Here is a 25,955-nt window from a genome sequence, read left to right as displayed (position 1 = left end):
GACAGTGTTCCCTAAGAAGAAACCGAGCAAGAGAGATGAAGTAAGTTGCGGCGTTAGAAGAGGGGCTGCTGCTGCTGTTGTTGTTGCTGGTGCTTGCTGCTTTCAAGGTTGCTGCTTGCTGATGGCTGTTACTGCCGGGTTGCTTGGTATGCTCCTGCTTCGCTTCGCTTTACTTTGCTTGCCCAAGTGTAGTAGGAATGATCCCTTGTTTCCCGTTCTGTCCCTTTAGGTTTAACCTAGACTAAGCTAAAGATGTAATAACCGAGTATGCGTGCCGCAGGACGTTTAGGAAGGGGGAGAAACTGGAAGTACCAAGGCCTAAAGTAACACTAAGGTACGAGTTACAAGTACAATCCTGTCAGAAGCAAAGTCCTTGGGTGCCTTTGGTGCATTCGGTTGCCTTTAGTGCTGTGTGTATGTGCAATTCCTTAAACCTAGGACTTGGATTAATAAAGAGAGGACGGGCAAGGCGGGATAGGCCTGAATGGGGCCAGTAGGTAAGAAAATAGTAGAAAATAGTAGTTAGTGGGACACTATTATCGTGGAGGATCAATCAGATCAATTAGATCAATTAAAACTTCAGTATTGCAACCCTGTTCCTTGTTCGTTCTCTCTTTTTTTTATGATTCCACTGTGGCTGATGATGGAGCTGACCGCGTTAGGTTGGGCTGGTTGTATGGGTTGTGGGTTTGCGGGTTGCAGTTTAGCTGTACTTTGGGGGGGGGAGAAGGAAATCCAGGATAATAAGGCTGAAGCGAGTTCTTCTTAACAACCTGCAAAGGGAGTCGAAAAACAAAAAAAAAGTCCTAGATTTAAGGAAGGGAGCCTGTAAGTGGGTAGACGGTAGGCTGTAGGCTGTAGGCTGGTAAGCAGGTGGGTAGGAGAAATGAGACGATGCAACAATACGACAATGACAGTGGTGGATAATGCGAGATGTGGGGCAAACCACATTCACTTACCACTTACACAGGTACACTGCCAGACTGCCAGACTGCCTATATCACTGCTTTGCACCCACTTGCACTGCTAGACTTGAGGATTGTGGCAATGCTACCCAAGTGTCGTAAATCGTCGTAAATTGCTGTAAAAAAAATATTTATCTCGATACTCCCAGGTTTCTTCTTGACTAGTTAATGAGTAACCTAATATTTATGTTTAATGAAGGACCTAGTTATAATACTTACAAACACAATATTTTAGGAGTAGAGTCAACGTGGCCGCACCAATTCCCGTAGTTCATTACTCGTAAATTCGTGCGAGGTATCATGCGAATAAGCGCTTTACTACCTGTGGTTGGCCGATGGTATATATTCGAAGAGGCATACCCGCGCGTTAAGGATTCGGAAAGGATACAATATTCGATATTGCTGATGTGGTAACTCTCACGACCACTTGGATATCTTATAAGATGAGAGATTGCCGATGGCGGTAGTGGCATCTACGTATATGATGACGAACTAGCTACCTGTACACGGAGGAAGAAACAGCTTGGCGATGCCTCACATTTGATTGTACAGCGCCGTTGGAATATAATATATAATATACCGGGAAAGAGTAGGTAGTTTAGATAAACGTTGCCTCGAACGATTGTTTAAATCGTTTGCATTATATCAAAATTGAATTAGTTGATCCAAGTCGTTAGATAACAAGCAACGTTGTAAAAGCTACTATACGCTCTAGATTCGATAAGCGAAGTATGGATGTTGTTTGAGGTTTAATGAGTAGGTTAGTTTGTATTTTCTTGCACGATCCTCCAAATGCCTTCTATAGTCCTTTCAAAGAATAGCTGACTACCTAGATAGCTAGCTTTATGCGACCTAAATCAAAGGTTCTCCGAGTTCTTGCTGCGGCTTCTCCGAGTTCTTTGTTTGCAACGGCCACGAGGGCTTTAAAAAGAAGTTAAGAAGATTCGGCCCTTCCATCATTAGGTATGCAATTTGGTTGGTTCAAATCGCGAGCTACACGCAATCTGTATAGAGATATTTTTTCCCCCAAGACTGCGCCGCCAATTCAATATTCAGGGATTATATTAGTTTCGATGGTATTTTTTTTGAATAACAGAAATACTTTAGTTTGTACAATAAATGCTTGAAATATAAGTATCAGCTGTTAAGCTGAGCTAAACATACTAAGGTTTCATAATTGGTGCCTGACCCGACCACGTTTCTTACGCTAACCCCTCTGCCCCTCTAGCCCCGCCATTAGCCTTTTCCTTCTTATCCCCGCTCTTAGCTTGGGGTGCTGTCTGGAGAGAGAGAGGCTCGGCCAAACTCAGCCTCATATAACTAATTAAATCAGCCACATCTTTTCATAGCAGATATGTACACCAAGAAAACCGGGTCGAAAAGTCGGGGTTATAGGAGGTAATTACAACTATTAATGTACCAAACAGGTATCTTTACGGTATGAATTGTTAGATTCGTCACACCTCCTCAACCTCGTATCTTGGCTTAGACTAGGCTTCCTATTTTAAATATTCACAGCAAATCAGCTTTCTCATTTCAAAGTTAATCAATCTTCAAGAGACGTAATCTTGTTGCATGAAAGACACGTGCTCACGATAGATTTGGCATCTCGACTATTCGAAGGATTCAACCAGTTACATGCATTTATCGTTTCATCATCTCACCAAATGCTACCTAAAGGTTTTAGAGCATAGGAAGGCAAGTCATGTCATTAGCTTCTACTTCTTTGCCCTATATGGTATCATCTATCCACATTCCTATACACGTCCCTATATTGCTCACGTCACTCTGTCAGCTTTCCGTCCAGGAGAAAGCTCCTTTCCATTGGGTACCTTGCATAACGTTGCACTCAGCATAGCTAAGGGATGCACGTTGGTAACTCAAATTTTCAGAAACAAGTTAAACATGCTACTGAGAAAAAAACAGCTGTCCGAAGAAACAGTTATTTGGGTAGCTAATTCAAATGTGTACTATGTACTACTTACAATGCATGCTACAATGTATATATTAATATCTTTACATGTTTAGGAATCCGGAAATCCCTAATGTCAACGCATCTAGACCGCTTGGTATCAGGTTGGGGGCCAGGAGTTTTAATGGTTCTCTCATGGAACCGGTGACTCCCGGACTTCCCACGTGCGTTCGGCATCAATCCGATGAGTCTAGTGGATTTGCATGGTCTCGATAAGGATCCATTGACATTACTACTAACCCGCAAAACAGACCAGAGCACTTACATATTACATATGTGGTTCTGAGGCAGATAGATGTAGTAAATATTTTTATATGGAGTTGCTGCTACGTAAATCTGACTCTTGCAGAACCAGCGCCGATGATCACAGATCAATTATCGGCGTTAACGAGTATATACTAACAATCACCGCCATCAGCGACCTAGCTACTAGCTTTAGATACCTAAGCCGAAGTAGATAGATATAACTTTCTATGTCTAGTGTCCATCGTACCATCGTCCCCCTGGAACCCGCTGCCACTAACACTGCCAGCATACTATCACCCATGAAACCGGATAAAAGAACACGATCCCAATTCTGATCATGCCGATCCTTAGAATGTAGAGGTCCAGATCTGAAGTCCAACGGCCGTCGCCGTCGGAATCGGCGGGGGGAGACCACCGGATACCAAAGCGGGAGATGTTCCCGGCCTAGGTATGCAGGGGTTTCAAGAATCGAAAGGAGCGGAGATTTCGCCAACTATTGCTACATGCTTTAGGTCGACATATCCCTAAAGCGCTCTCGGTAGTGCCGGGAAGGCCGAATTAACAATACTACCCTCCCCACACTCCGCGCGCGCCGTCCATGGGCATTCGGCCTTGGGTAGTAGTTTCTCTTCCATAATAGGAAAGCAATAACACCCCTATTGTCCACCAGTTATGGTTAAGGAAAAGAAAAAGACTTAGTGCAGTTACTAGTTCTTTAGATCACACCAGGTAGTTAATTATTCTTTCTAGGCAAATTGAATATCAAAAGATTATTTCTAAGTAGATCCAAAGAAACACTTTATATTGTTGCTAATTAACCCATCTTAACTATTAAAGAGCTCTAAATCGTTTACCATAGGACCTCACTGCTACTAGAAACTTATATCATTCAGTCATCGGTAATTCTGATGGGGTGATGAGACCATATAGTGACAGTTCCGTAGTAGCAGGTGCATTAGAAACTGTATTAAACTGGTTTATTGTCGAGAAAGGTATATAAAAAAGGCTGGACCTAATATTCTTTCGGAAAGATAAAAGAACATAAATATATATGAATACTTAGAATAATAGTGAATTATCTCATTTAAAATCTACCAAGTCGGACGAAGCAATAGGGGCTAAGAAATATCATAACTAAGGAGCATAGGAGGACCTTAAACTACCTAGGCATAGAATCTCATATTCTACCTAGTTATGTTGTAATACTATAATTTCCGTTACAGTACAACAAAAATTACTAATTTATCAGAAATAATATAACTATTCACGTTCTCGATCGTTCGTCAACTAGAAACATGATAAAGATCAGAAGAACTGATTTATACCGAGGCCATTCAGACTCTTTGTTTAAACATGAATCAACTACATCGTGTCTACTTAATCTTCAAGAGTATCAATAGGGGCATTGTTGTTATTGTCGCCTGTTTCATAGAGAGTGTTTATATCATACACATTCCCGTGGCGTTCAATTTTCTGATTCTGCTGCTTCGTCAGAGTAAAAGTAAGTAAATTACAAAGACTTCTCTATAACTGAATCAAATAAACAAAACCATACAAGTCTCGCATAAGGTAACTGCGTAAGTACGAGACGAGGTAAACCAGCGATTCTAAAGTAGACAACATAAAATTACATTGTTACAATGAAGAACAATCCCGCTGACTGGGTGTATACCGAGACCGATACCGTTGACTGGGATCGCATACTCCTCGATGCGGACTGGGAAAATTTGGATTGGCGGCAACAAATGCTTGACTTTCAGCTTGTGCCCTGGTCAGAGCTACGCAAAGGAACCCTCAGACGGTTGGCAACTCTACACGCACGGTACGACGAGACCCATGTGCCATCGAACTCCTGGCCTGTACGTAGTCCCGCGGCTGATGAATTGCTCCGTAGACGGGAACTGGAAGAGAACAACATCGGAACAGAAAACCAATCCGTGTCCGATTGGCTCTCCGAGGATGTTGAGATGTTTTCGCCGGCCCCAACGCCGGCCCCGGACATCCCTCTTCCTGATCTCCCCGAAATATTTCAGTCGCCAGTTCCTAACACCCCGACCGAGGGCAACGCGACCAGCTGGGGAAAAGGCAGCTGGGGCAAGGGCAGCTGGGGCGAGGGCAGCTGGGGCAGAGCCTCGACGCCAATTAATCAAACAGGTGGGGAAAATAAGATCCCGGGCCTGGTCTACAAGGACGATCCGAACGGATACTGGACGATAGGTTTCGAGCTGGAACTACCCGTCGCCGTCCATAGGAAAGGGGGGCTAATGGCCGAGCGACCTCATCCCCACGACTGCCGGTGGGAAGCTGAGAATATCGTAACCGACGAGGTCCCAAAGCATAGGATCAATCAAGTCACGGTGGACCGTTTTCTCGAGGTACTCAACTCGCAAACCGACATGGTATTCATCCGTCGGGACGAGGACGAGGGCACAGCCCTTCACGACCTAAGGATGGAAGAAATGCATAGGCTTGAACACAGACTCCCTCCCTTGTCGGAAATCATGCACGAAAGTCCGCTGATACCCTTGGCTAAAAAGTCCCCTATAAGCGCGGCAGCTGAGAGCGCAGCAGTGAAGGCCCGGGATTTTCTTAAGTTGAGTTATTTTAACAACTCGACACCCGCTAGAAGCTTTATTTTAGCAAGTCGAGGGGAGCTCCGGGATGCCGCACGGCGAGCCATCATGCCCGGCATACCTAGCCCCTCGGAGAGGCGGGATGCCGAGAACCGTCTTGAGGAATTGCTTCACCTAGAAGCATACATACAAAGGCGAGATAGGCACCATATCCCCTTAATCGGCATGAGGCCGCGGTATCGAGCCTTCTCGGTCTACGCGGTCGACGAGATAAACATGGATTGTACGAAAGGCAAACAGTACAGATTCTTTTCAGACACGGAAGAAGACCCCGAGGATCTATACGGATGGGTAACGATCAAGATCTCGTCGCCGGCAATGCTCTTCGAATGGCCGCCTTCGAAAATCGAGAACATAATCACTAATATCTGTAGAGTCGTACGTGATAACTTCCGCGTTCACCGAGACTCGCCCTGGATCCCCGCGACAACACAGATTTCTATCTCGCATTCCAGCGGTCTTACACTCACAGATATCCAGAAGCTATCGTCGTTCCTTGGCACTGAGGCCGTCTTCAACAATCTACGGTATTTTAACCGATGGTATCGAACCCGAAAGTCGCACGATAAAGTATGCGGGCCCATCCGCACTGTCTCCCAGTTAGGTAAACTGTCACAGACAAACCAGAACACAGACAACTTCAACAACAGTGGGATCGTGCCAGTACACGGGCCTCAACTCACACAACAGCTAAACCAGAGGGCGGCAGAGCATCTACCCATCGATTTAATCATGCAGAGGGAGAATCTAGCGGGTCGTAATTTCCAAGGCATGATATGGCAATATACGAACGTAGACTCTATCGTAGCTGCCGTGGGCACGGGGTCCCGGTCGTGTAAGGCTGAGGTGATCATGAAGTGCCGGGGCTTAGGTACTACTACGGGAGGGGCGAGTCCAAGCCCTGAACAAGAATTGATCCAGGACAGTGTAGACCATGACCGCAAGTTCTTCGAAGTAGATAGACAAAGAGGAGTTTTCGAATTCCGACAAATGGGGGGATCGCTTGACCCATCACACATCACGGCATGGATGAGCCTGTGTTGTCGAATAGTCCACTTCGTAAAAACCTCAACACCGGCGCAGTATCGGTTTGCTTTGGAACAGATCATGGGGGACGGGGTGTCAGTCATGGATGCTATAAATGTTCCCTTTGAGCTCCAGCAATATTTCCACAGCCATGTCGGCCAGAATGGGTATGTGGAGACAGAGTTTAGCAGCAACAGTATTTCTATTGACTGGAGAGACCCCTTCTACCCTCCATACTCAAAGTAGCCTCCGTGGAGTAGAGACACACTAGGTAATGTAAAACTCACTTCTCCGGTATAGAGTATGGCTCGGCATTGTATAACAAACTGAGTATAGCGTTTAGTGATTCCCGTTAGGTGTAGTTAATATACCTTGATGCTTCATGTTCCTGAATTGGTGATTATTAGAAGTAATACGTAAGAGTAATAAATATGACCTCCTTTTTACGTACTTTGACCTCTAAAATATATATATACTGTATCGTCGAGTTAGTTATTTCAGATGAAAGATGCTTCGATGATACCTCCTTTTACTCAGGTCTCGGTTCATACCTGATGCCTACACCGAGGATATTAGCAATCACCTCTGTCGCTGGGGGCTAGTGGGAATATACATCAATTGGGTGATATAAATCAACTACATATAGCCTTCCTACCGCTTCTTGCCACGGTTTGCACTACCACCCTTACTTCCACCTTTCCCCCTTGCGTCCCCCCCACTTCCACCAGCACCTCCACTAAGCATAACCCTTAGTTTCCCAACTGGCACAATATTGACGACTTCTTCAGGTTTGAGAGCCTTGAGAAGATCTACTTCGCGGGGCCACATCTTCTCCTTGTCCTCGCTCTTCTCGTCCACGACACCTTTTTTCGTAGAAGCTGCTTTCCATGCATCTAGGATTTCTTTCACGGCCTTGCCTTTTTTCTGCGTACCAGGTTGCATTTTGACCTTATATTTATAGCGGCCAAGCGCGCTATACGGCGCACACACAGCAATCGCATCAAGAATCTCATCGCCGGGGAGTGGGGTTCCAACAAGCGCATCGAGAGGGGTCAGGTTAGCCGCCTCGTTAGCATCGAGAGTCTCGATGCCCTCTTCGAGCATCATCTTGCGGACTTCCTCATGTTCAGCTGTTTCGCGTTGCTGGCGCTGGTGCTGTGCTCGGCGGCGTTCAAGCGCAGCCGCTCGTTGAGCTTCACGTTCGGCTTTTGCTTTCGCCTCGGCCTCGGCCTTCTGCTTTCCAGCTGCTGCGCCTATCAAAGCTTCGATCGCGGCGCGGTCTTCTTCATCTTGATCCTTGTATTTAGCGGCCTTTTTAGCTTTGCCCTTTTGACCTCGCTTAGGCTGTTGGCCTTTCTTTTGAGGTTGAGGTGTGGACTTGCCCGACGTTTCGGGAGGCAGACTGTTTACCGTTGTCACAGGCGCAGAATCAGCTTCCGTCGCCACCTCGTCTAGATCTTCTTGTTCGTCACCAGTTTCATGTTCTTGAAGCTCTGCAGTATGAGTAGTACCAGGTACCTCGGAGATTGTTAAATTACTCATTCCTTGAAGAGACGGACTTTCTTCAACCTGTTCCCGAGACTCTTGTTCATCGTCATTTCTGTCTGAAGGTTGGAGTGGATTTTCTCTTCTCTCGGTATCCTCCTGGATATCTATAGCGCTGTCTTCCGAGTCACTCTCATCATCATGTTCTACACTCGACTCTTTCGCGAAGTCGGATATAGCTTTGCTACTAGTAGCGTCTGAACTTGACTTGTTCTGTAGGGTTTCCGGGAGATCATAAAGACGGTGTTTAACATGTTTGGCCTTGCTTTCCTCGCTTATCCTAAACATCAACCCAAGACCCAATATCAGTTGGGCGGGAGGTAAGAAATTCTTCTTTCCTCGTACCATAAAGCTACCAGTACCAAGGAATTCCCCAGTTGGCGCCGACTTTGAAACTTGGTCCGCATTCACCCACCACGCACCCATACCAGCCTTTGAGTCCCAGGCAGACGAGGCACAGACTGCCAAAGACCCAGCTTGTGACAGAGTTGAAGGTGGTATAGGTGCATCAGGTGTGCTTGGACTGTTTTTTATGATTATGCTTGGTGCGCCGTGAAGGTCTGCGTGCACGTAGACGTCGCCCTTCTTCAGATATCGTCTATAGAGCATCTCATTCTGTTGGGCATCTTTGCCGCCGAGAACGAGATAACCATCGGACGAGACAAACCATATGAATTTCTCGAACCAGAGCTGCTTCCGAATAGGTTGCAAGACTGGTTTTTCCTGCTTCAGTCCCTTCTTTAACTCGGCAGCAATTTTCTGCTCCGCATTTTTCAATGCAGTCTCTGATTGCAGTACTGTTTTCTGCTCCTTCACGGCGGCATTCTTTCTCTCTCCATAATATTCTCCTGCGTTAGCGAAAGGAGAGATACCAAGATCAATATCAATTGTTAGCCGGGTTTCCTGAGTCTTTCGCGCAGATGCCTCCGTGCCAGCGTAACCGCTATCATCCGAACTGACCGAGTCAGCATCGGATGCCTCATAATCTTCATCCTCATCTTCTTCTTCCGCCTCACCAAGGAGTACAGTGATAGTATTTTCGTGTAGCTTGAGAGGAAGTACAATGATGGAAGCTACAGGATTGCCTCGCTTACGTTCTCTGTCGATAAGCTTACCAATATCTTCCCAGTCCATTCCTTGTTGTATGAGACCATTCACCGCATCCATAGCTTCTCGAACTCTCTCGACATTAGCTTCTATCGTATTGGCCTTCCGAATGTTAAGTTGCTGAACTGCTTGAAGGCCCTCGATCCGCTTAGCATGATCAGCTTTGGTCGCATCTAGTTTGCGCTTAGCGGCGGCTTCCCTCTCGTTTAACTTCGACTCTAGCTGCCGTCCCTCTACGGACGAAAAGAACTCATCTACCATTACGTTGAAGTTTTCGAAAGTAAGCACTGTATAAACAGGATCCTCTTCAAACTGGCGTGGTAGGAACGGGTGAAAATCCTCGTATAGTAGGGCACCTTCCCGCTGTTGGCCATCATCTGCCTCTCCTGATGGCTTATTATCGAAGCCCGGTCTCGTTTTCGCTAATATATAGCCTTTACAAGTGTCGGAACTGGTCACTCCATGGACGACCTTGAGGGCTTCCCCAAGTGACCGCAGTAGATCATCGAGGAGTCCTTCGTTTTCTAATACCGTAGACGGTTGTACACTCGAATCAAACCCTGTGACTTTCATAGCGTGGTCGACTAATATAGGAGGTAGCTCCATGATGGTGGTAGCAAGCCCCCTTCTCAGCTCATCGCCCGGCTTCCTCTTTATCTTCTTACCCGCTGCAGCCGAGACAGTGGCCCTTTGAATAATGGTCTGGAGCGCATTTCGTACACGCTCCTTCGTCAGAGCCGGAACTCCGCCATAGTTCTGTCTGTTTTCTAGGGAATACGTAAGACCGGGGCGTTGAGGCTCCTGGCCTTCTCCCTCGGGAACATGTCGTAACAGCGTTAGAATATTGAGCTCCTTGTCTGTTAAGATGACGTTGCCTCCAGCAAAGAATTCCAGGTATAGTCTGTATTGACCGTCACTAAACTGGAATTCGATGATGCGATCAGTACCTATTTGCGAAACAGCGGTGACTCGTCGGGTCTTCAGGGCCTTGCGCAACTTCTGGACAAAGACGGAGGGAGCGGCGGCAGTTGTTCGCGCAAAGTCGGTAAGATGGCATCGGAAGCCAGAATCTATAAGGAGTTGTTTCTTGACTTCAGGTTTCGCAAGTTTGAAGAGGAGAATTTTAGAAGATAGGTCATAGATGTTGTAAACCCGAAGGGATACGAGACTTTTAGATAATTCGTGAGCGATGACCTAGAACGAGAGAAGGGGATATCGGTTAGCGATGCTTAACTGAGGTTGAGAATGGGAATGGGAATGGGAATGAAAATGCTGTGGAGGTTTACCTTGACATCCAATGAGGAAAATCTTTGCTTCATTTTCCTTGTCCATCCATATATCTACCTGCAGCCTACAACGGAGTTGCCGATGCGATTCACTTGGGTACCTCAGGTAGGTATCTTAGGTAGATATGTTCGATCGCATAGATGATGTAGTGTAGAATAACTGAAAAGACACGCGGGGCAGAGAGGCAAACTGACGATGTAAGAACGGAACAGTTTTAGAACAGTTGAATTAACGGTCCTATAGTTATTTCTTACCATTATTTCTAGCCGTATTCCGTATTTACTAATGCATTATATGTAGATACCTAACATTAGTTAGGTAATTATACCCTAATATACGTATGAATATAGGTACTTTTCATAATCCGTATTAGGTGCAGAAATGGCGGGGCTTTATTATAAATCCAATATTTACGTCATTGCTCCTAACAATTTAGATATCGGATATTTCAAGTCATAACATCAACTAATATAATATATACTACGAATTTTAATTTCATTCCAATGAAATAACAAACTGTTATTTCATAATATTCATTCTTCATCCTCTTCGAAGAGTTCAATCCCGTCCACGGAAACTTCAAATCCTAGTAAAACCATCGTTAGTTAGCAGAAATCACGACAAGTTAAGTTTAGTAAGAGGTAACTTAAGAGGTAACTTACCGTCAGAGCCTGTTGCTCCAAACGTGATAGTGTTCGCATCACCAGGCTTCAGAGTAAGCTGGACTGGGGTAGAAGTGTGGTATCCCGCGCGAGAGTTTAGGCTTGAAATGTTGACGGCAGGCTCATCATTGACAAAGATGTGAGCCTCACCAGCTAGAGCAAGGGTTTATTAGCTTCGATGCCTCTTACACAAATTAGAATATTGTTACTTACCCTCTGGGTTGGTGACTCGGTAGTGAAAAGAAAACCATTGACGGGATCCGGTGCCGGTAACATTGTGGAAGGTTACTTCGCTTGAGTCGCTCACTATGAATGTGATTAGTCTAGTTAACATGTCTCGTTCGGGGTAGAATGTAATAGGGCTTACCTCCGTGTACAGAACGCTTGCTTAGACATTCATTGCAATCTTTCACCACTATTAACTGTCAGCCCCTGAATTTAGAAGTTGCGATTTTGAGTACGGTACCTGTCCTGCCTGACAATATGGCATGCTCGGCCTCATAACGCTTCAGTGTGCTAGGGTAAGAAACCACTCCAGTATTAACATCGACTTTCCACATCGAATGGTAGTCAATCTGAACCGAGTGCGATCTATACAAAGCACAAGTAGAGTTAGCCAACACAGCGTCTAGTTATCAGAGGCTTGATATTCTCGAATCACTTACCCGGCATTGATGTTCAGGGGTGCCCATACATAATTCGAGCTTGCTCCTCCTTTCGAGTCCCAAGCATCTCCCATGTAAATATAAGTGGTCTTTTGCGAGCCCTTAACCGTCAACTCGAATGTATTCTGCGAGCCGTAGGTTTTCTGGTCTTGTGGAGCGATATCCGACCCCCCAGCCCAAGGGCCATTAATCGAACTTGACCAGAAGACCTTGTTGGGGTTGGCACGCCAGCCAGTCTTCCCCGAGACGATCAAGAAATACACGCCGTCGGCTTTCACTATGCCTGGGGCTTCGTATGCTCCGCTTCCTATTTAACCGCATTTAGTAGTTATTGCACTCTAGTACAGACTAAAAACCTACTCAGATCCGAAACTTTGTCGCCCAGCGTACCGTCCTTGTTGATACGGTTAACCTGGACGACATTGTGGTCGGCGCTGGTTAGGAGAAACCATGTGTCTAACATTATGTATCCGTTAGTTAAAGAACTCCTCTATATTTTATAAGCTCGCCTTACCTGCGTCTTCGTCGTAGAACATTCCAGTATCCGAATAGGAGTAGTCATTTGGCGGGATATGAACCTTGGCTGACTGGCCATAGCCCCCGACGAAGTTCGCCGACTTTAGGGAAAGAACATAACGGTCTTGCTGGCCATACAACTGTCGCCATCCACCCAATTAGTAAGTTTCTAATAAGGAAGAATGTTTCCGGGCGAAGTATCTCATACCCAAAATGAACCGTTCGGCTTTGCTATCTTTGGCCGCCACATTCCAGTCACAGAGCTCGCCTGTTTCCCAAGGTTCTTCCAATTGATAAGATCGGTGGATGAATACAAGTTCGGCGTTTGATCTTGAAGATATTGTTAGTGATCAGCAAATTAAAATATGATGGACTTAGAGGCCATTTACTGCTAGCTGCCTGACCGACCCAGTAGAAGGTATCGCCACGCTTCACGACTCCTCCTCCATGAGCATCGATTTTGTTCCCATCGGTGTCATACCACACAGCACCTGGCGCAATCCATGATGCGCCTAGGGCGCTGGTTGCCGCGTAGGCCCACAAGAGTGAAGATAGCTTCATATTTTGTCGTAGCTTATCTAATTGGGCTAGGTAGCGATTCAGCTTGCACGTGCTTCTACGTATATACTCATCTAGCTACGCCGATCTTCGCTCCTATATCTCATATTATATACAGCATCTGTAGCATCTCTTATGCCCACCGGCTCTCGGTGTAATGTCATGGCGAGCCTGATCGGATAATTAGTGGCTTCCATAATTTTTCCCTTCGTCAATGTCACCGTAACGGAGGGACGATCGTTTCGGGACGCGGACGTATTCCCTTTATAGAAGGCTAGACAACACCAAATCAGTGTCAAGTTCAACACCCTGAATCAGATAAACTATAATCTATGCAGTATGTCTTTTCTTTCTTGCATTTCATATATAAGTGTTCTCTATCGAATCTCGCGCCCTCCGGGCACTAAGTACTCCCGAACGGGCGCGTTTCTTATCCATCTCTGAGTATTTTCGAATACCGTTAAACCCTAAATCCTCTCCGGTGGCTCCTCTCCGGTGGCTTTTAAGTCCCATACTATATTGTTATTGGTGCAGAAATATTCCTTAGATTTGTCCATTTCTTGATTAATGCGCAGCGACTAGAGAGCGCGATACTCGATAGACAGCGCGCTCTAACATAAAGTTGATTTAATAGTATTCTGGAAAGACTTAACTAGTTGACAACACCCAAAGTTCCATCAAGCGTTTGATGAAACTTCTCACCATGTATATTAAATGCAGGAACTGGATTGAGGTGGATTAGCCGACTATGTCTAAATGGCATAGTAATCGCACCAATAAAATCATTTAAGAAGGACAATAGAGCAACACACCATTCAAGGCTGCTATCACCAACAGCACCATAGCTTTGCTAAGCGCCTTTTCGAATCACGTCATTATATCTTTAGTAGCTACTTTGTAATAGTATAGTTGATTTGCTTTGAAGCCGACTAACACAGGCCACCGAAGCATACGATATACTCATCTGCTACCGAGCTATAATCCAAGAATTTAAGCGGAGCGTCTATGTCTCACATGATTGTCTAATAGTCGAAATGATGTATACTTACGTTAACTATACTAAAGGTCACACATGATTGATATCACATATACTAAGATCCTTTATCACAACTTATATCATATTGCTGAACGGGTCTATGGTAGAGGCTTGTTGTTTACCTAGACGAAATCTACCCAGGCGCCTTAGGAATTGCTCAGCATTTTGCTCTACACTCAATAGTGCAAACAGTCAATGATGCCCAACTCAAACAATCCGATTTGATATTAAATCTATATCCACCATTGCGCATAAGATGATGGATACGCGTGGAGAATTGCTGCACCTCTCGCTACCGAAGCTAGGCAAAACGAAGCATTCCGTCGGCATACCCACCCGACGGACCCGTTGCGGACTAGACGTCAAACTTCTACAAGAATCCTGATTTCGCCGCGTATATGTGGCAAGTCCACATACTATATTCACCATCTTGCATCATGGAGGCCATAGTGTGGCGTGTGCTTGACGTTCCACGAGGCGACACGAATGTGAAGTTCCAAGGCATCTTTCCCCTGACGCTGTAGCATGCATCTACGGGCCCGTAGTCAAAGGCGAGGGGCGTCACTATGTACATCTTCTGAACGGGACTTTGCAGATTGACACGACTGCCGCGTTTCATGGTCGAGCACGGGAAGCGAAAACTGCCTGAACCCGGCCCCCCGACCGACACTCTCGCACGCACCGTACGGTGGTCAAGCGGATACGGCGTCTCGGTACGTGGGGATAACCGTTGAAACCGGGTCGAACAACGCATACGGGTATGGAGACAGACCCATAACAACCTGTCGACAAGGAAATTGCTACGGGTTGCCCGCGTGGATAGACGGTCCGGCTCGTGCGCAAGCCAACGTGTATATCTGCAATATAGAGATCATAGTGTGAGCGGGTATACTTGCATGTGGGTAGATGGGGGCGTCGAGAAGCTCTATCACCATACGGTAGGTATAGCTCTACGAATTGAGCTACAAAGGCGACAACAATGTCTTATCGCGTGGCATCGAACGGGTGGGAAAAGAACGACAATGTCTTAATTTGAGAAGCTTTAGCTTTATCTTGACACGACTAATGGCTACTTGGCAAACACTCGACGTTAGGATTTCCCACACCGCAGCATTCGGACTCGTCCTACGATAGCAGACTCAGCTCGCTTACCGGAATAGCTACTCGCAGTGACTATACGTGGGCGTGCTCTGCTGGCGCTGGATGATCGCTTATTCCAAGAGGCAATAGTCTTCTAAATCATTAGGGGTAGCCAAGCATTTTCGAGATGTTTTGAGCGGTAAGGACATCATCTCAGAATAGCCTACTAGACCTACATCCACTGTCATCGTCCTCCCCGCCTCCTTAAAGCTGTATCGTAATTATTCGGGTCACATTGGGTGCTTCTAGGTCACCGTCTTTGCATGCTGCCCTTGAACCCCTAAATGAGAATTTGCAATAGCTACGGTCTCTATAAATTGCTAGGGTATACTATCAAAGACCGTATGTAGAGCTGAAGAAGGGACCCTATTCAGTAGGGATTTGAATATCGCGATGATTCAACCCTACCTACATCATCACAAGTGAATTAGCACTACCGAGGCACTTAGAATCCTATGCCTAAAGTTCTCGTTCTTATCGTAACCTCAGTTGTTTAAGCCCGTAGAGCTTGATTGATTGGCGTCTCGACATACTGGCTATATGAACGCGTTTGAAGCTCCAATCGGGTTAAAAAAAAAACCTACTATGTAGACGCTGCCAGGCTGTTTGATACCAGGCTCCGGGACAGGCTTAGCTTCGTAACATCTAACATTGAATCCAAGCTTATGTCAGTGCTTTTTGAGGGATCTTCGGATACGGTAATTCGATAATGTTAAGATCTCGCGTATAATTAGCCATCTACTAGCTAGTTGCATCGATTGCGAAACAGATCTTCGAGCTCGGACATGTGACGAACAATAGATTCACGACAGTAGTAGAACCGGTTGGCAACAGCTTCTCTCAAATCTCTCCAAATCAGGAAGCTAATAGCTCGTAAAAAATCCTGGCGTCTCCACTTTGAATCCAGAAGGTAAGGATCTGTATCAAGTAGCGCGGTTTTAGTAACCGGTTGTCATAGCAACGAATTGGAGATTTGGCGATCAGGGGTAAATTGGAAGGTCAGCAAGAAACGTGGACCGAACACTTCTTCCGGTATTCAAGACGTGTTAAGGAGTGTTGATGGCTTGGAACATAGCAATTGACCGGTCGATGTCAATCAATTGGTGACATCAAGACAATTTAGGAGGGTTTGAGTTGAATTTATCGAAAGGTAGCTCTAGTTGTACCAGATTTGAAGGTAGACCCCACCCGACGTGAGTGAGATCTGACGCCCTGTGGGACGGACTATGGGACTGTGGGACTGACAGTGTGCAGCGGAAGAGCAAAGCTCACTTTGATGTAACTGCTCAGCCCGTCTGCATTAGGCGTGCATAAGTCCAGCTGAGTCGCACACCATAATCCACTGCATAACCCAATGAGCGGAACCCACGATATTACGCGTAATTGAAGATGCCTTGCTTTAATCTGCAAGTGTCAGCAAAGGTGGTTGGGAATCATGTCATTCCCAGTCGTGATTCGTCCGTGCATATAAGACCGATTCAGCTATCGGTTCTGTAAGTGGTTGGTTCTTTTTAGTGCCCAGCTTTTCGAAGATGAGAAAATGAGACGCTCTGCCTGCTTTTCTCGGGAGATACCAGCCTCTTCGATTCCTCGATTTCCTACAGCGGCAGGCAATCAATAGCTGCTGCGTAACCCAGTCTGAACTGTGAACTTCTTACGGTAGGTTTAATATGTGTGATATGTGCTGCAATAGTGAGCGGTGAAATCGTATTATTATGCAAACATTAACACTGATTGAGGTTGATACATACGAGAGTTCCATGGGCGATACGCACGTTCGATGCTAATAATTCCTAATGGTTGAAAATAGTGACCGTAAGTCCTCAACCTCCGTCTATCGATTTGAACCGAGCAAATACACTAGAGACATGGATATCACAACCGAGGAAGGCTGGAAACTTGGCCTCTTTGTTTTTTGTTTTGGTACTCAGACACCCCCCTACTATGTACGTATTGTACCTAATGTAGGCTATCAAAGCTAAGAGGAGGCTGGACCAGCTGGGGGTTTTCGCTGGTTCGATCTGATCATCACGGTGGCCTAGTGACCCGGTGGTCCAATATGGATAGGCCATTGGGTGGACTTCCCCGGCAAACGGTGAAAAGCGAAACTACAGGCGAACCAGAAAATCCAGGGAGGAGGAAGGAGGTTGAACCGGGGGGAAGGGGGGGGCTAGAAATGGCTGGAAAGAAGACAGTGTAAAGAGTAAACTTGGTTGTAACTTACTGCCCCCCCGTGCAAGAAACCGTCTCAATTTCCCTGTCTTCTGTAATATCCCCTAGTCCCCAGCCGCTTAACTTGTTTTGGGGTAGGATAAACACGCCAGACCCATGAATGACCCACTCAAGTAAACAAGCTCCTTCCCATTCAACCCCTGTAGAAGCTTCGGACAACCTGCGAACACGACCTGCCACGCCAGTGCTTCCTTCCCTCCCACAACAACCCGCAGTAACCCACAGTGACCCCCCCAGTACAGTACAATAACATCGGTACTGCCCATCTTTCTCCCTGCAGCATCTCCTATTTCTTTCCTTCCAATAAACTGTTCTGACACTTCACCTCCTTTTCTTCTAAACCATCAAACCCCAAACATCTCTTTCACAACCCAATACAGCCTATCTTTCCCCGCTCTTCCAGCCTGAACGAGAGAATCGAGTACAGAAGCGAGCAATTTCCGCCTGCTTCAACTCCCTTCTTTTCTTTCAGTATAGTAGAAAGAAGAGCAAGAGGAATCTTCTTGTCTTCCTTTCGCCCTTAGTCGAAAGGTTGTCGAGGAGAGGACTCTCGCGCCGAAAAGGTCGCCAACCTGGACTTTGAAGCCCGCGTACCGGTCCCCTTTAGTATCTTCCCTCGGACATACAAGGAGACTGAGGTAGAGACCACCACCCACACTCACGAAGAGATTCAGATCGATCTCCCCGGAAAACCAGAGAAAGCCGGACGGGAAGGTCAATACTCTTCTATCTCTGCTTCAGCTCAGTTACCGCCGCCGCGTCCAGAGCCACACTTCAGCGAAGAAGAGGTCCGCATCACACGTGAAGAAGAACGTTACCGCCGTCCCGGTGCCCACCGTGAGCATTACGAGGAGCACAGGTCAGTCTACCATATTTTCTTGATTCTTAGAACCCTTCTTTCCCTCGTAAAAGAGCTAGGACTTCAATAATTACGCAACTGGTTCCATTATCAGAGCCCGAGCTCCTGGTCAGTGTCAATTCCGGCCCGCAATGGATTCAATTGAACTAAATTGGCCAATATGGAGCCATGGGTCCAGTTCATTTTCCGGGATCCCTGTCAAGTGGTGGTTGGGCCCTTGGTCAATCCTTCCCCCCCCCCCGTTGCTCGTTGGCTAAGTAACTTGAAAAAATATCTTCAACTAACAACAAACCTCTTCCGATAGACCTCACACTTCTCACACTGAATCTCATTTCAAGCCCAAGCACTCTCGTCCTTCATCTTCTTTCTCTTACGCAGAGACTTCAATTGAGGTCGACCGCCACAATCCCCACCTTAGTTCCATTGACCGCATCGAACGTGAGTATCGCGCTCGAGCTCAACCATCCGTCTATAAAGACAACATCAGCGTAGCTGCCAGTACTGTCGACCCTCCCAGGCCAGTCTCTCACTTCGCCACCGAGCATACTCACGTCTCTGAGTCTACTATCGACCCTCCCAAGTCTTTCCCCAGCTTCACAGAGGAAATCCGCGTCAGCGAATCAACTGTTGATCCCCCTAAGGCCGGTTCATCCTACCACAGGGACGCAGAAATTGCCGAGGAAACCGTAGAGTATCCTCGACAGCCTCCTAGCCCTAGCTCTAAGAAGAGTAGAATGGGATATTACGACTCAAACGGTTAGTTCAAGTGCTAGCCTACTATTAGTTGTAAACCAAATTACTAACTTGCGCAGGACACCACCACTCACTTCGTGAAGGATTACACAAGATGGCTGACCGTGTCTTCCACTCCGAGGGCGAGCGTGCCGAGATCTCTCGTGCCTCTAGCTCCAAGTCCAACGGAGCTCCTTCCATTCCTAACACTGTTACCATCCCCTGCCACCATGTCCGCATGGGTGACATTTTGATCCTCCAGGGTCGCCCCTGCCAGGTCATCCGCATCTCGACCTCGTCGGCTACTGGCCAGCACCGTTACCTCGGTGTCGACCTCTTCACCAAGCAGCTCCACGAAGAGTCTTCTTTCGTCTCCAACCCTGCTCCCAGCGTTGTGGTCCAGACCATGCTCGGTCCCGTCTTCAAGCAATACCGTGTCCTCGACATCCAGGATGGTTCCGTCGTCGCCATGACCGAGACTGGTGATGTCAAGACCGGTGTCCCCGTCATTGACCAGTCCAACCTATGGCAGCGCCTTACCCAGGCTTTCAACGCCGGCCACGGCAGTGTCCGTGTTCTCGTGCTGAACGATGGTGGTCGTGAGCTCGTTGTTGACATGAAGGTCATCCACGCCTCCAGCTTGTAAAGATATTTTAGTGTGTGGGATCAACTGTGGTCAATGTAATGTCATCATAAAAGGGGAGTTTTCTTATGCTGATGGTTTATGATGGAGTCGCGGTTGATCTCAAAAGATTGCTTCTCAGATCTTTCGCGCGTAATTATGTATGGATTGGAAAAAGGACGTTGCGGATTTTGGCATATATCAGTTAATAACATAGTTCTGTATATGGATGGTAATACAATGTCAAGTCTTTAACGTACATACCTTATTCTTGTCTTGGATTGTTTCTCTGTATTTCGTGCCTATCATAGTGGTCGCTTATCCTTACCTAAAAGGTACGATGGTCATCAAGGTGCTTGGTGTGATGCATCTAATGTATGTAATTCTATCTAAGGTAAGGTTCAACCGGGGTCACCGGACTGGAACCAAGTCTCCCTTCTACCAATTAGAGTACAGGTTTCTGCTTATCAAGCACGTAATATCATAAGACGCAATCAGAAACAAGAAGCCCACCTTCTCAACTTAGCTAAGTTGCTGATAGCTATTATTCCTCTTGATCCCTTTGTTGAGATAACCTTGTAATCTTTGCCTAGGGCATTATTTCCAATACGTTAGATACCTGATATCCTAACTGTATACCTTAGGTATACAACTCATTATACGATCGTGAATAACATACTAAATTTCTACATAAACTCCAAGTCCACTAAGAGAATATTAAGATAGGACCTCCAAGTCGAATCTCGTTATCGCTTTCGTTATCGCAACCATCATGGGTGCGCAGCAGTCAAAGGACTCGCCTGAGGTGATGGCAGCTGTCGCACATGAAAAAGCCATATTAGAACGTCTGCAGGCGCTTAGCTCAGAAGACGGCTTTGTCCATGTTGATCACGAAAAGGGAGCACTCTTCAATGGTGGCATATCTAGACAGCCGGAAAAGCTGGCTATTGAACTTACGCAGAATTGGCAATCTAAGGTGCTTGCAGATCCTAAGAACAGGTTTGTAATCTTATATTCATAAGAATAATTACTAGTAGCATTGATGCCTTGACTAGATTAGCCCTCTCGGCTTTCAGCTCTGCGAACCCTCGAGATGTTCTGGCTTCTCGGGCGACTAAGATTACGGACCAGCATGTGTTCAATGTTCGCATCCCGTTCGAGGGCGCTCCTATCACAAATCAGCGATCCTCGGGACGATGCTGGCTATTTGCCAGTACTAATATATTCCGGATTGCTATCATGAAGAAGTACAACTTAGACTCCTTCGAGCTATCACAGGCTTATCTGTTTTTCTGGGACAAGCTTGAGAAGTCTAATTTCTTTCTCGAGAATATCATCGAGACTGCTGATCAACCGTTGGATGAGAGACTAGTCCAAAGACTACTTGCTGACCCTATCAGCGATGGTGGTCAGTGGGATATGGTTTATAACCTGGTTGAAAAGTATGGTCTTGTACCCCAGACTCTGTACCCTGATAGCTGGAATGCTATGACGAGCAGTACTATCAACTCTATCGTTATCGCTAAACTACGCGAGTATGCTGTTGTCCTGCGCGATTTAGCCAAAGGCTCGGCGACAACTGCTGCGAGTCTGTCGGCTATCAAGGACAAGATGCTACGAGAGGTGCACCTTATCTTGACGTTGACCTTAGGACCACCACCTAGCACTTCCGAGGAGTTCGAATGGAATTTCCTAGACAAGGAAGGGAGGGCACGTTCGGTCGTTGCGACGCCGTACAAGTTTGCCAAGGACATCTCGTCGCAGGAGTTCCGCATTACCAGCTCTGCTATCTCTAGTATGGTCTCCCTAGTTCACGACCCGCGCCACGAGCCTCTAAGCCTGATGACTGTCGACCGTCTGGGCAATATCGTAGGCGGTAGGGGAATCACGTACATCAACGTTGATATCGAGACCTTGAAGCAGGCGTGCATATCCATGCTACGAGCCGGATTGCCCGTCTTTTTCGGGTCCGACGTGGGCAAGTACAGCGAGCGGGGTAGCGGTATTATGGATCTAGACCTTTTTGATTACGAGCTTGGCTTTAACGTCAACCTCTATGGAAAGCTGAACAAAGCGGCTCGCCTCCGCGTCGGCGAGTCCGCGATGACCCATGCCATGGTGCTGACGGCGGTCCACGTCGACGGCGACGGTCGGCCCGTCCGCTGGAAGGTGCAGAATAGCTGGGGCACGGATGTCGGGTCCAAGGGATGGTTCGTGATGAGCGACCGCTGGATGGACGAGTTTGTATACCAGGCTGTGGTTGACCCGAAGTTCCTCGCTAGAAAGGTTAGAGACGTGCTAACTAAGGAGCCGATTGTGCTGCCCCTATGGGATCCTATGGGGAGCTTGGCTTAAGTGAAATCTTACGGAGGGCGATTGGAATTTAGTCTATGGTTATGATCATGGCAATGATAGCATGTATGAGAATTTTGATCTACTATTAGGAATGCGTTTAGGCCGATCATCTATATCTTATTGATTGTTGGAATAGCTTAGCCGATGGTTTTCATGGGTTATGCTTTATGGGAACTCTAACTTTAAGTTATTATGAACTTGCGAATACTGCTTTGTATGTTACCGTTTACTTCGTTGATTGTATAGCCGGTTTGCTTTAGGCGGCGAGTTCCGGCTAATAGTGATTTCTACGCTCGCTTCATCTTGAAGGGCAGCCCCTACGCAGACGAGAATTCATAAGTTTACTCATTGCTACGAACCTGTGTGACTTGGATGAAGGTCTTGTCTATTGACTTACATACGGTGTCTTCTTACCTCCTTACCGGTTTGCAAGAATAGTGGGCATATAGATTGGCTGGTATATGTAAGTAATATGGAAAAACAGGTCTCTGAACCCTTACAACCCGATAGGCAGCTAGTCCCGTTGCTTTTTCCACTTTTTCTTTTTTATTCTCGTAAGCCGCCAGGTTTCTAGGCGGCGTGAACTAAACCACCTGTATGTCTAGCTTTTTCTATCTTAGGGTCCACGTACTGTATGATACCTTTCGGGCGATGGCGCATACGAGAGGGAGGGATGGGATTTATCTTGACTGGTCTAGTGGAGTCAGACGAGATTGACGTCGTAAGGAAAGGGAGTTGCGGTATGGGGACCACTGGCATCGAGAGTCAGTATCAGAAAAAGGAAAGAATAGGCTGAAGGCTCGTTCATAGATGAATATTGTAAGACGCTATTTTGGTTGACGGGTCGGCTTGGTGGCGTAATACCTGGAGAAGGCATTGCCGGCATGGGAAAACTGCATATACTAGGGTGTTGACAGCGGAACCGATCGGGTTGGTGGGTGAGATCTTACGGGAACGATATCGATATTATTCCTTTTGTTTATATGAGCTGATGGAGGCAACGTGGAAGTTGGTACTCACCCCGATGCGCTGAGTTGTTTTCCCCCCTTTCTCCTTTTCTCCTCTTGGTCGGAGCCTCGATGTTCTCGCGATCCACTTGGGATAAACCGTTGTGCATCCGGTTCCACCCAACCGCTCTTCAGTAATATGTATTGAAGAGATTCCCGGCGACACCCCAGTAGTGGGCGGAGGCGGCCTTTTGATATTAGGGGTCCACGTTTTGGAACACTGCTTAGAGATGGAGCTCTCGTGGAGCCTCATGCACGTAGGGTCCCTCGATCTAGGTGTTTTGCTATTTGCCATTGCGCAAGCTAACATCTATCTGCGTTGCTAGCGTGTTCATCTCACGGGTGTAACGCCGCACATATGAGTGGCTTCCGTCACACCGTCATACCACATCAACAAATATAAGCATATACGAAAGAGAAATGCAGATGGGTCGGACTCGGTTCGGTTCGTCCTTCTCCTTTTCGTTCCCCCACGCCCGACGGCATTAGTATTGGGGGCCACCGGACGCTGGCCGGGCGACGGTACCGGGAGATCGACTGATCTGAGCATATCGGTGATTATCTAGAGCTGTGCGTGTGGCAGCCACTTTGCACGCCATGTGTCAGCGGCGTCCCGCGATCTACCCATGGGGGTAAAGGATAGGGTTTCACTACCTACACAGATGGGAGATGAGGCTATCTGACGCTTCGCAAAAAGGTGTTATGACATCGGAAACATGGAATTGATATGAAAGATGACGATACGTCGTCGTAACACGGAGTAAGAATAGAGACGAATAGATGATGCATCAGCTAGAGCTATAGTAAGCTCGGGGATTATGGTAGCCTGGCCACATCCCTTAACCATGCTTTCCGCTCAGTGGTTAATCTTGGGAGCCTTGTCAAAAAAACGCCTTGGCTATCTGAAACCGTTGCTTTACTTTTCTTTTAACCCAACGTGACAAGGTGGTAAGAGGTAGTCATGAGATTCGACTGGGACTGATGATCTGGCGTCTGTGCTACCCATCGTCGAAGGTCACAGGGGTTTAAGCTGTAAGTACACCTTTTAGCTAGTTGACCGCTTGAGAAACATTCTAGAAAACTCGAGGACTAATCGGAGAATAGGTAGTGCAGCATTGGTGAATCAAACACGACCGCTGAGTTGTCCGACCATGATGAAGCGGCTAGAATAAGACTCGACGGTCTTTTATCCAATGCCGTACGAAAGCGCTTATTGTTTATCTTTGCCTGTTTGAAGTTGTATCAAGGGGAGAGCGGTGAAGTTCAGGGCAAGTTTTCGGACTACGGAACCTGTTCAAAGGACAACTTCCTGCTGACCTTAGACACGGCCGTATCCCACGATACTTGCATCCAATAGCACCCGCTATCATATGAAGTCCATTCTCGTTGGATTGTTGGTAAAGCTTGGTGTCCGGTAGGTAAGGCTTAGCCTCCAGGTGTTTGATTTTGTTGGTTGATTATGCCCCTATCAAAATCAAGGTCTATTCGAGGTCTCAAGTGGGCTGAGGGAGCGGGAAGCGTAAGTTAACCCAGGTACACGGCGCCTAAACCGACTACGCGCCTGTACAGACCTATCTACCACGTGTGTTCAACTTACAAGGGTGACTAACACGCGGTCCCAAGAGTTTGAAGGGTCACATTTGAAAATCTATATTTTATCATCGGGCATAACTGGACGGCCATGGATCGGCCAGCTCTTTGGCCTAACTAGCTAGGATATGTCGTGGAAACTGACTTCTCATGCTGGTGTTATGTATAATATGCTTTGTGCGTATATCGAATGTGCTATTTTCGCCCAACCTAGACTAGGAACCCTAGATTAATGAAGAGCCGGGCTCTAGGTATCATCGACATCAGTCATCACCCCAGGGTCGGCTGTCGACGGAGCTTTTGCTACGGCGTATCTTCTAACTATCTCCTTATTTCGTATGAGTAGGTGGTAAATGTATAGACAGTGCGTGCGAATGTTATAGATAAAGGATGATGGTAAACTTCACTGCATAACGTGGTTACAACATTCGTGCCTCTGAATCTTCCATCTCTTAACTATGGAAACGGTCTGACTTCCATCCTCGATTCACACCATTATCTCCGTTACTAAATTAGGTAACTCCAAGTAGGGAAACTATAAGAAGGCAATTTGAAACGGCCTTTACATAATGTGCCTTGGCTTATGAATAACATATGATTCGAGAAGAGCGATATATGTAATGCTAAATGCCGCGAGGGGTCCCGAAGAGTTGTCAAGCATCGCATCCCTTGATACTATAGCAGCCCAATCATACAGGGGAAGTTGAATGATTCGCCACTTGGGCGGCTTTCTTTTTACTCTCACCACGGTAGACCGCGAACTGTCTTTTAGTAGCCAAGGTAAATGTCTACGCACGTAGTCCTGTCAATATTAATCGCGAGTTGGGCAACACGACATTCGACTACCTGAGGATAACCGTCTAGCTGAAATGATTGAATACCTAATGCATAGCCTTCTGTTTCGAGAATCCCGCGCCACTAAGCGCATGTCTACTATGTACATGAGACGAGGCGAGACGCTGGATCCAAAGGATCGGGCCGGGCCACGAGGCACAAGGCACGAGGGTTGGAATCTGAGTGACTTTTCCTGACCAATTCTAAGTAACAATTGTGACTCAAAGAAGATATCGCAGCCAGAGAGGAGGGACCATTGGGTTCCAATCGAGTTAGCGTTGAAGCCCGAATCACCAAAATAAGCACCAATGAGCGTTCGGAACCAGACCTCACCATCCCAACAAGCTCAAGAGGGCGGATGAGATA

The 25,955-nt window shown here is 46.7% G+C and overlaps 5 protein-coding genes across 5 annotated transcripts; 3 read left to right on the top strand and 2 right to left on the bottom strand.

The window, feature by feature from the left end:
- Positions 1-4,823: 4,823 nt before the first annotated feature.
- Positions 4,824-7,088, top strand: GL218_02389 (uncharacterized protein; the record flags this gene model as incomplete). Its single annotated transcript, XM_033578902.1, has 1 exon — positions 4,824-7,088. The coding sequence occupies one exon, from the start codon at positions 4,824-4,826 to the stop codon at positions 7,086-7,088; it is 2,265 nt and encodes a 754-aa protein (XP_033438436.1).
- A 405-nt stretch (positions 7,089-7,493) lies between these two features.
- GL218_02388 (uncharacterized protein) lies at positions 7,494-10,813 on the bottom strand (the record flags this gene model as incomplete). Its single annotated transcript, XM_033578901.1, has 2 exons — positions 7,494-10,688; positions 10,781-10,813. The coding sequence occupies 2 exons, from the start codon at positions 10,811-10,813 to the stop codon at positions 7,494-7,496; spliced, it is 3,228 nt and encodes a 1,075-aa protein (XP_033438437.1).
- Positions 10,814-11,314: 501 nt separating this feature from the next.
- Positions 11,315-13,185, bottom strand: GL218_02387 (putative galactan-beta-galactosidase protein; the record flags this gene model as incomplete). The annotated part of the gene is made up of 10 exons (XM_033578900.1): positions 11,315-11,367; positions 11,444-11,596; positions 11,657-11,749; positions 11,811-11,858; positions 11,910-12,034; positions 12,109-12,415; positions 12,469-12,564; positions 12,623-12,764; positions 12,833-12,954; positions 13,014-13,185. The coding sequence occupies 10 exons, from the start codon at positions 13,183-13,185 to the stop codon at positions 11,315-11,317; spliced, it is 1,311 nt and encodes a 436-aa protein (XP_033438440.1).
- Positions 13,186-14,835: 1,650 nt separating this feature from the next.
- On the top strand, positions 14,836-19,827 carry GL218_02386 (Woronin body major protein; the record flags this gene model as incomplete). Its single annotated transcript, XM_033578899.1, has 4 exons — positions 14,836-14,931; positions 18,115-18,449; positions 18,754-19,205; positions 19,262-19,827. The coding sequence occupies 4 exons, from the start codon at positions 14,836-14,838 to the stop codon at positions 19,825-19,827; spliced, it is 1,449 nt and encodes a 482-aa protein (XP_033438441.1).
- Positions 19,828-20,575: 748 nt separating this feature from the next.
- GL218_02385 (Bleomycin hydrolase) lies at positions 20,576-22,158 on the top strand (the record flags this gene model as incomplete). The annotated part of the gene is made up of 2 exons (XM_033578898.1): positions 20,576-20,802; positions 20,859-22,158. The coding sequence occupies 2 exons, from the start codon at positions 20,576-20,578 to the stop codon at positions 22,156-22,158; spliced, it is 1,527 nt and encodes a 508-aa protein (XP_033438438.1).
- Between the last annotated feature and the right edge of the window lie 3,797 nt (positions 22,159-25,955).

Source organism: Daldinia childiae, assembly GCF_008694065.1.
Source record: "Daldinia childiae strain JS-1345 chromosome Unknown Scaffold2, whole genome shotgun sequence".
Taxonomy (NCBI): Eukaryota; Fungi; Ascomycota; class Sordariomycetes; order Xylariales; family Hypoxylaceae; genus Daldinia; species Daldinia childiae.
The sequence above is the reverse complement of the archived record's forward strand: the minus strand, read 5'-3'. Positions and strand labels throughout refer to the sequence as shown.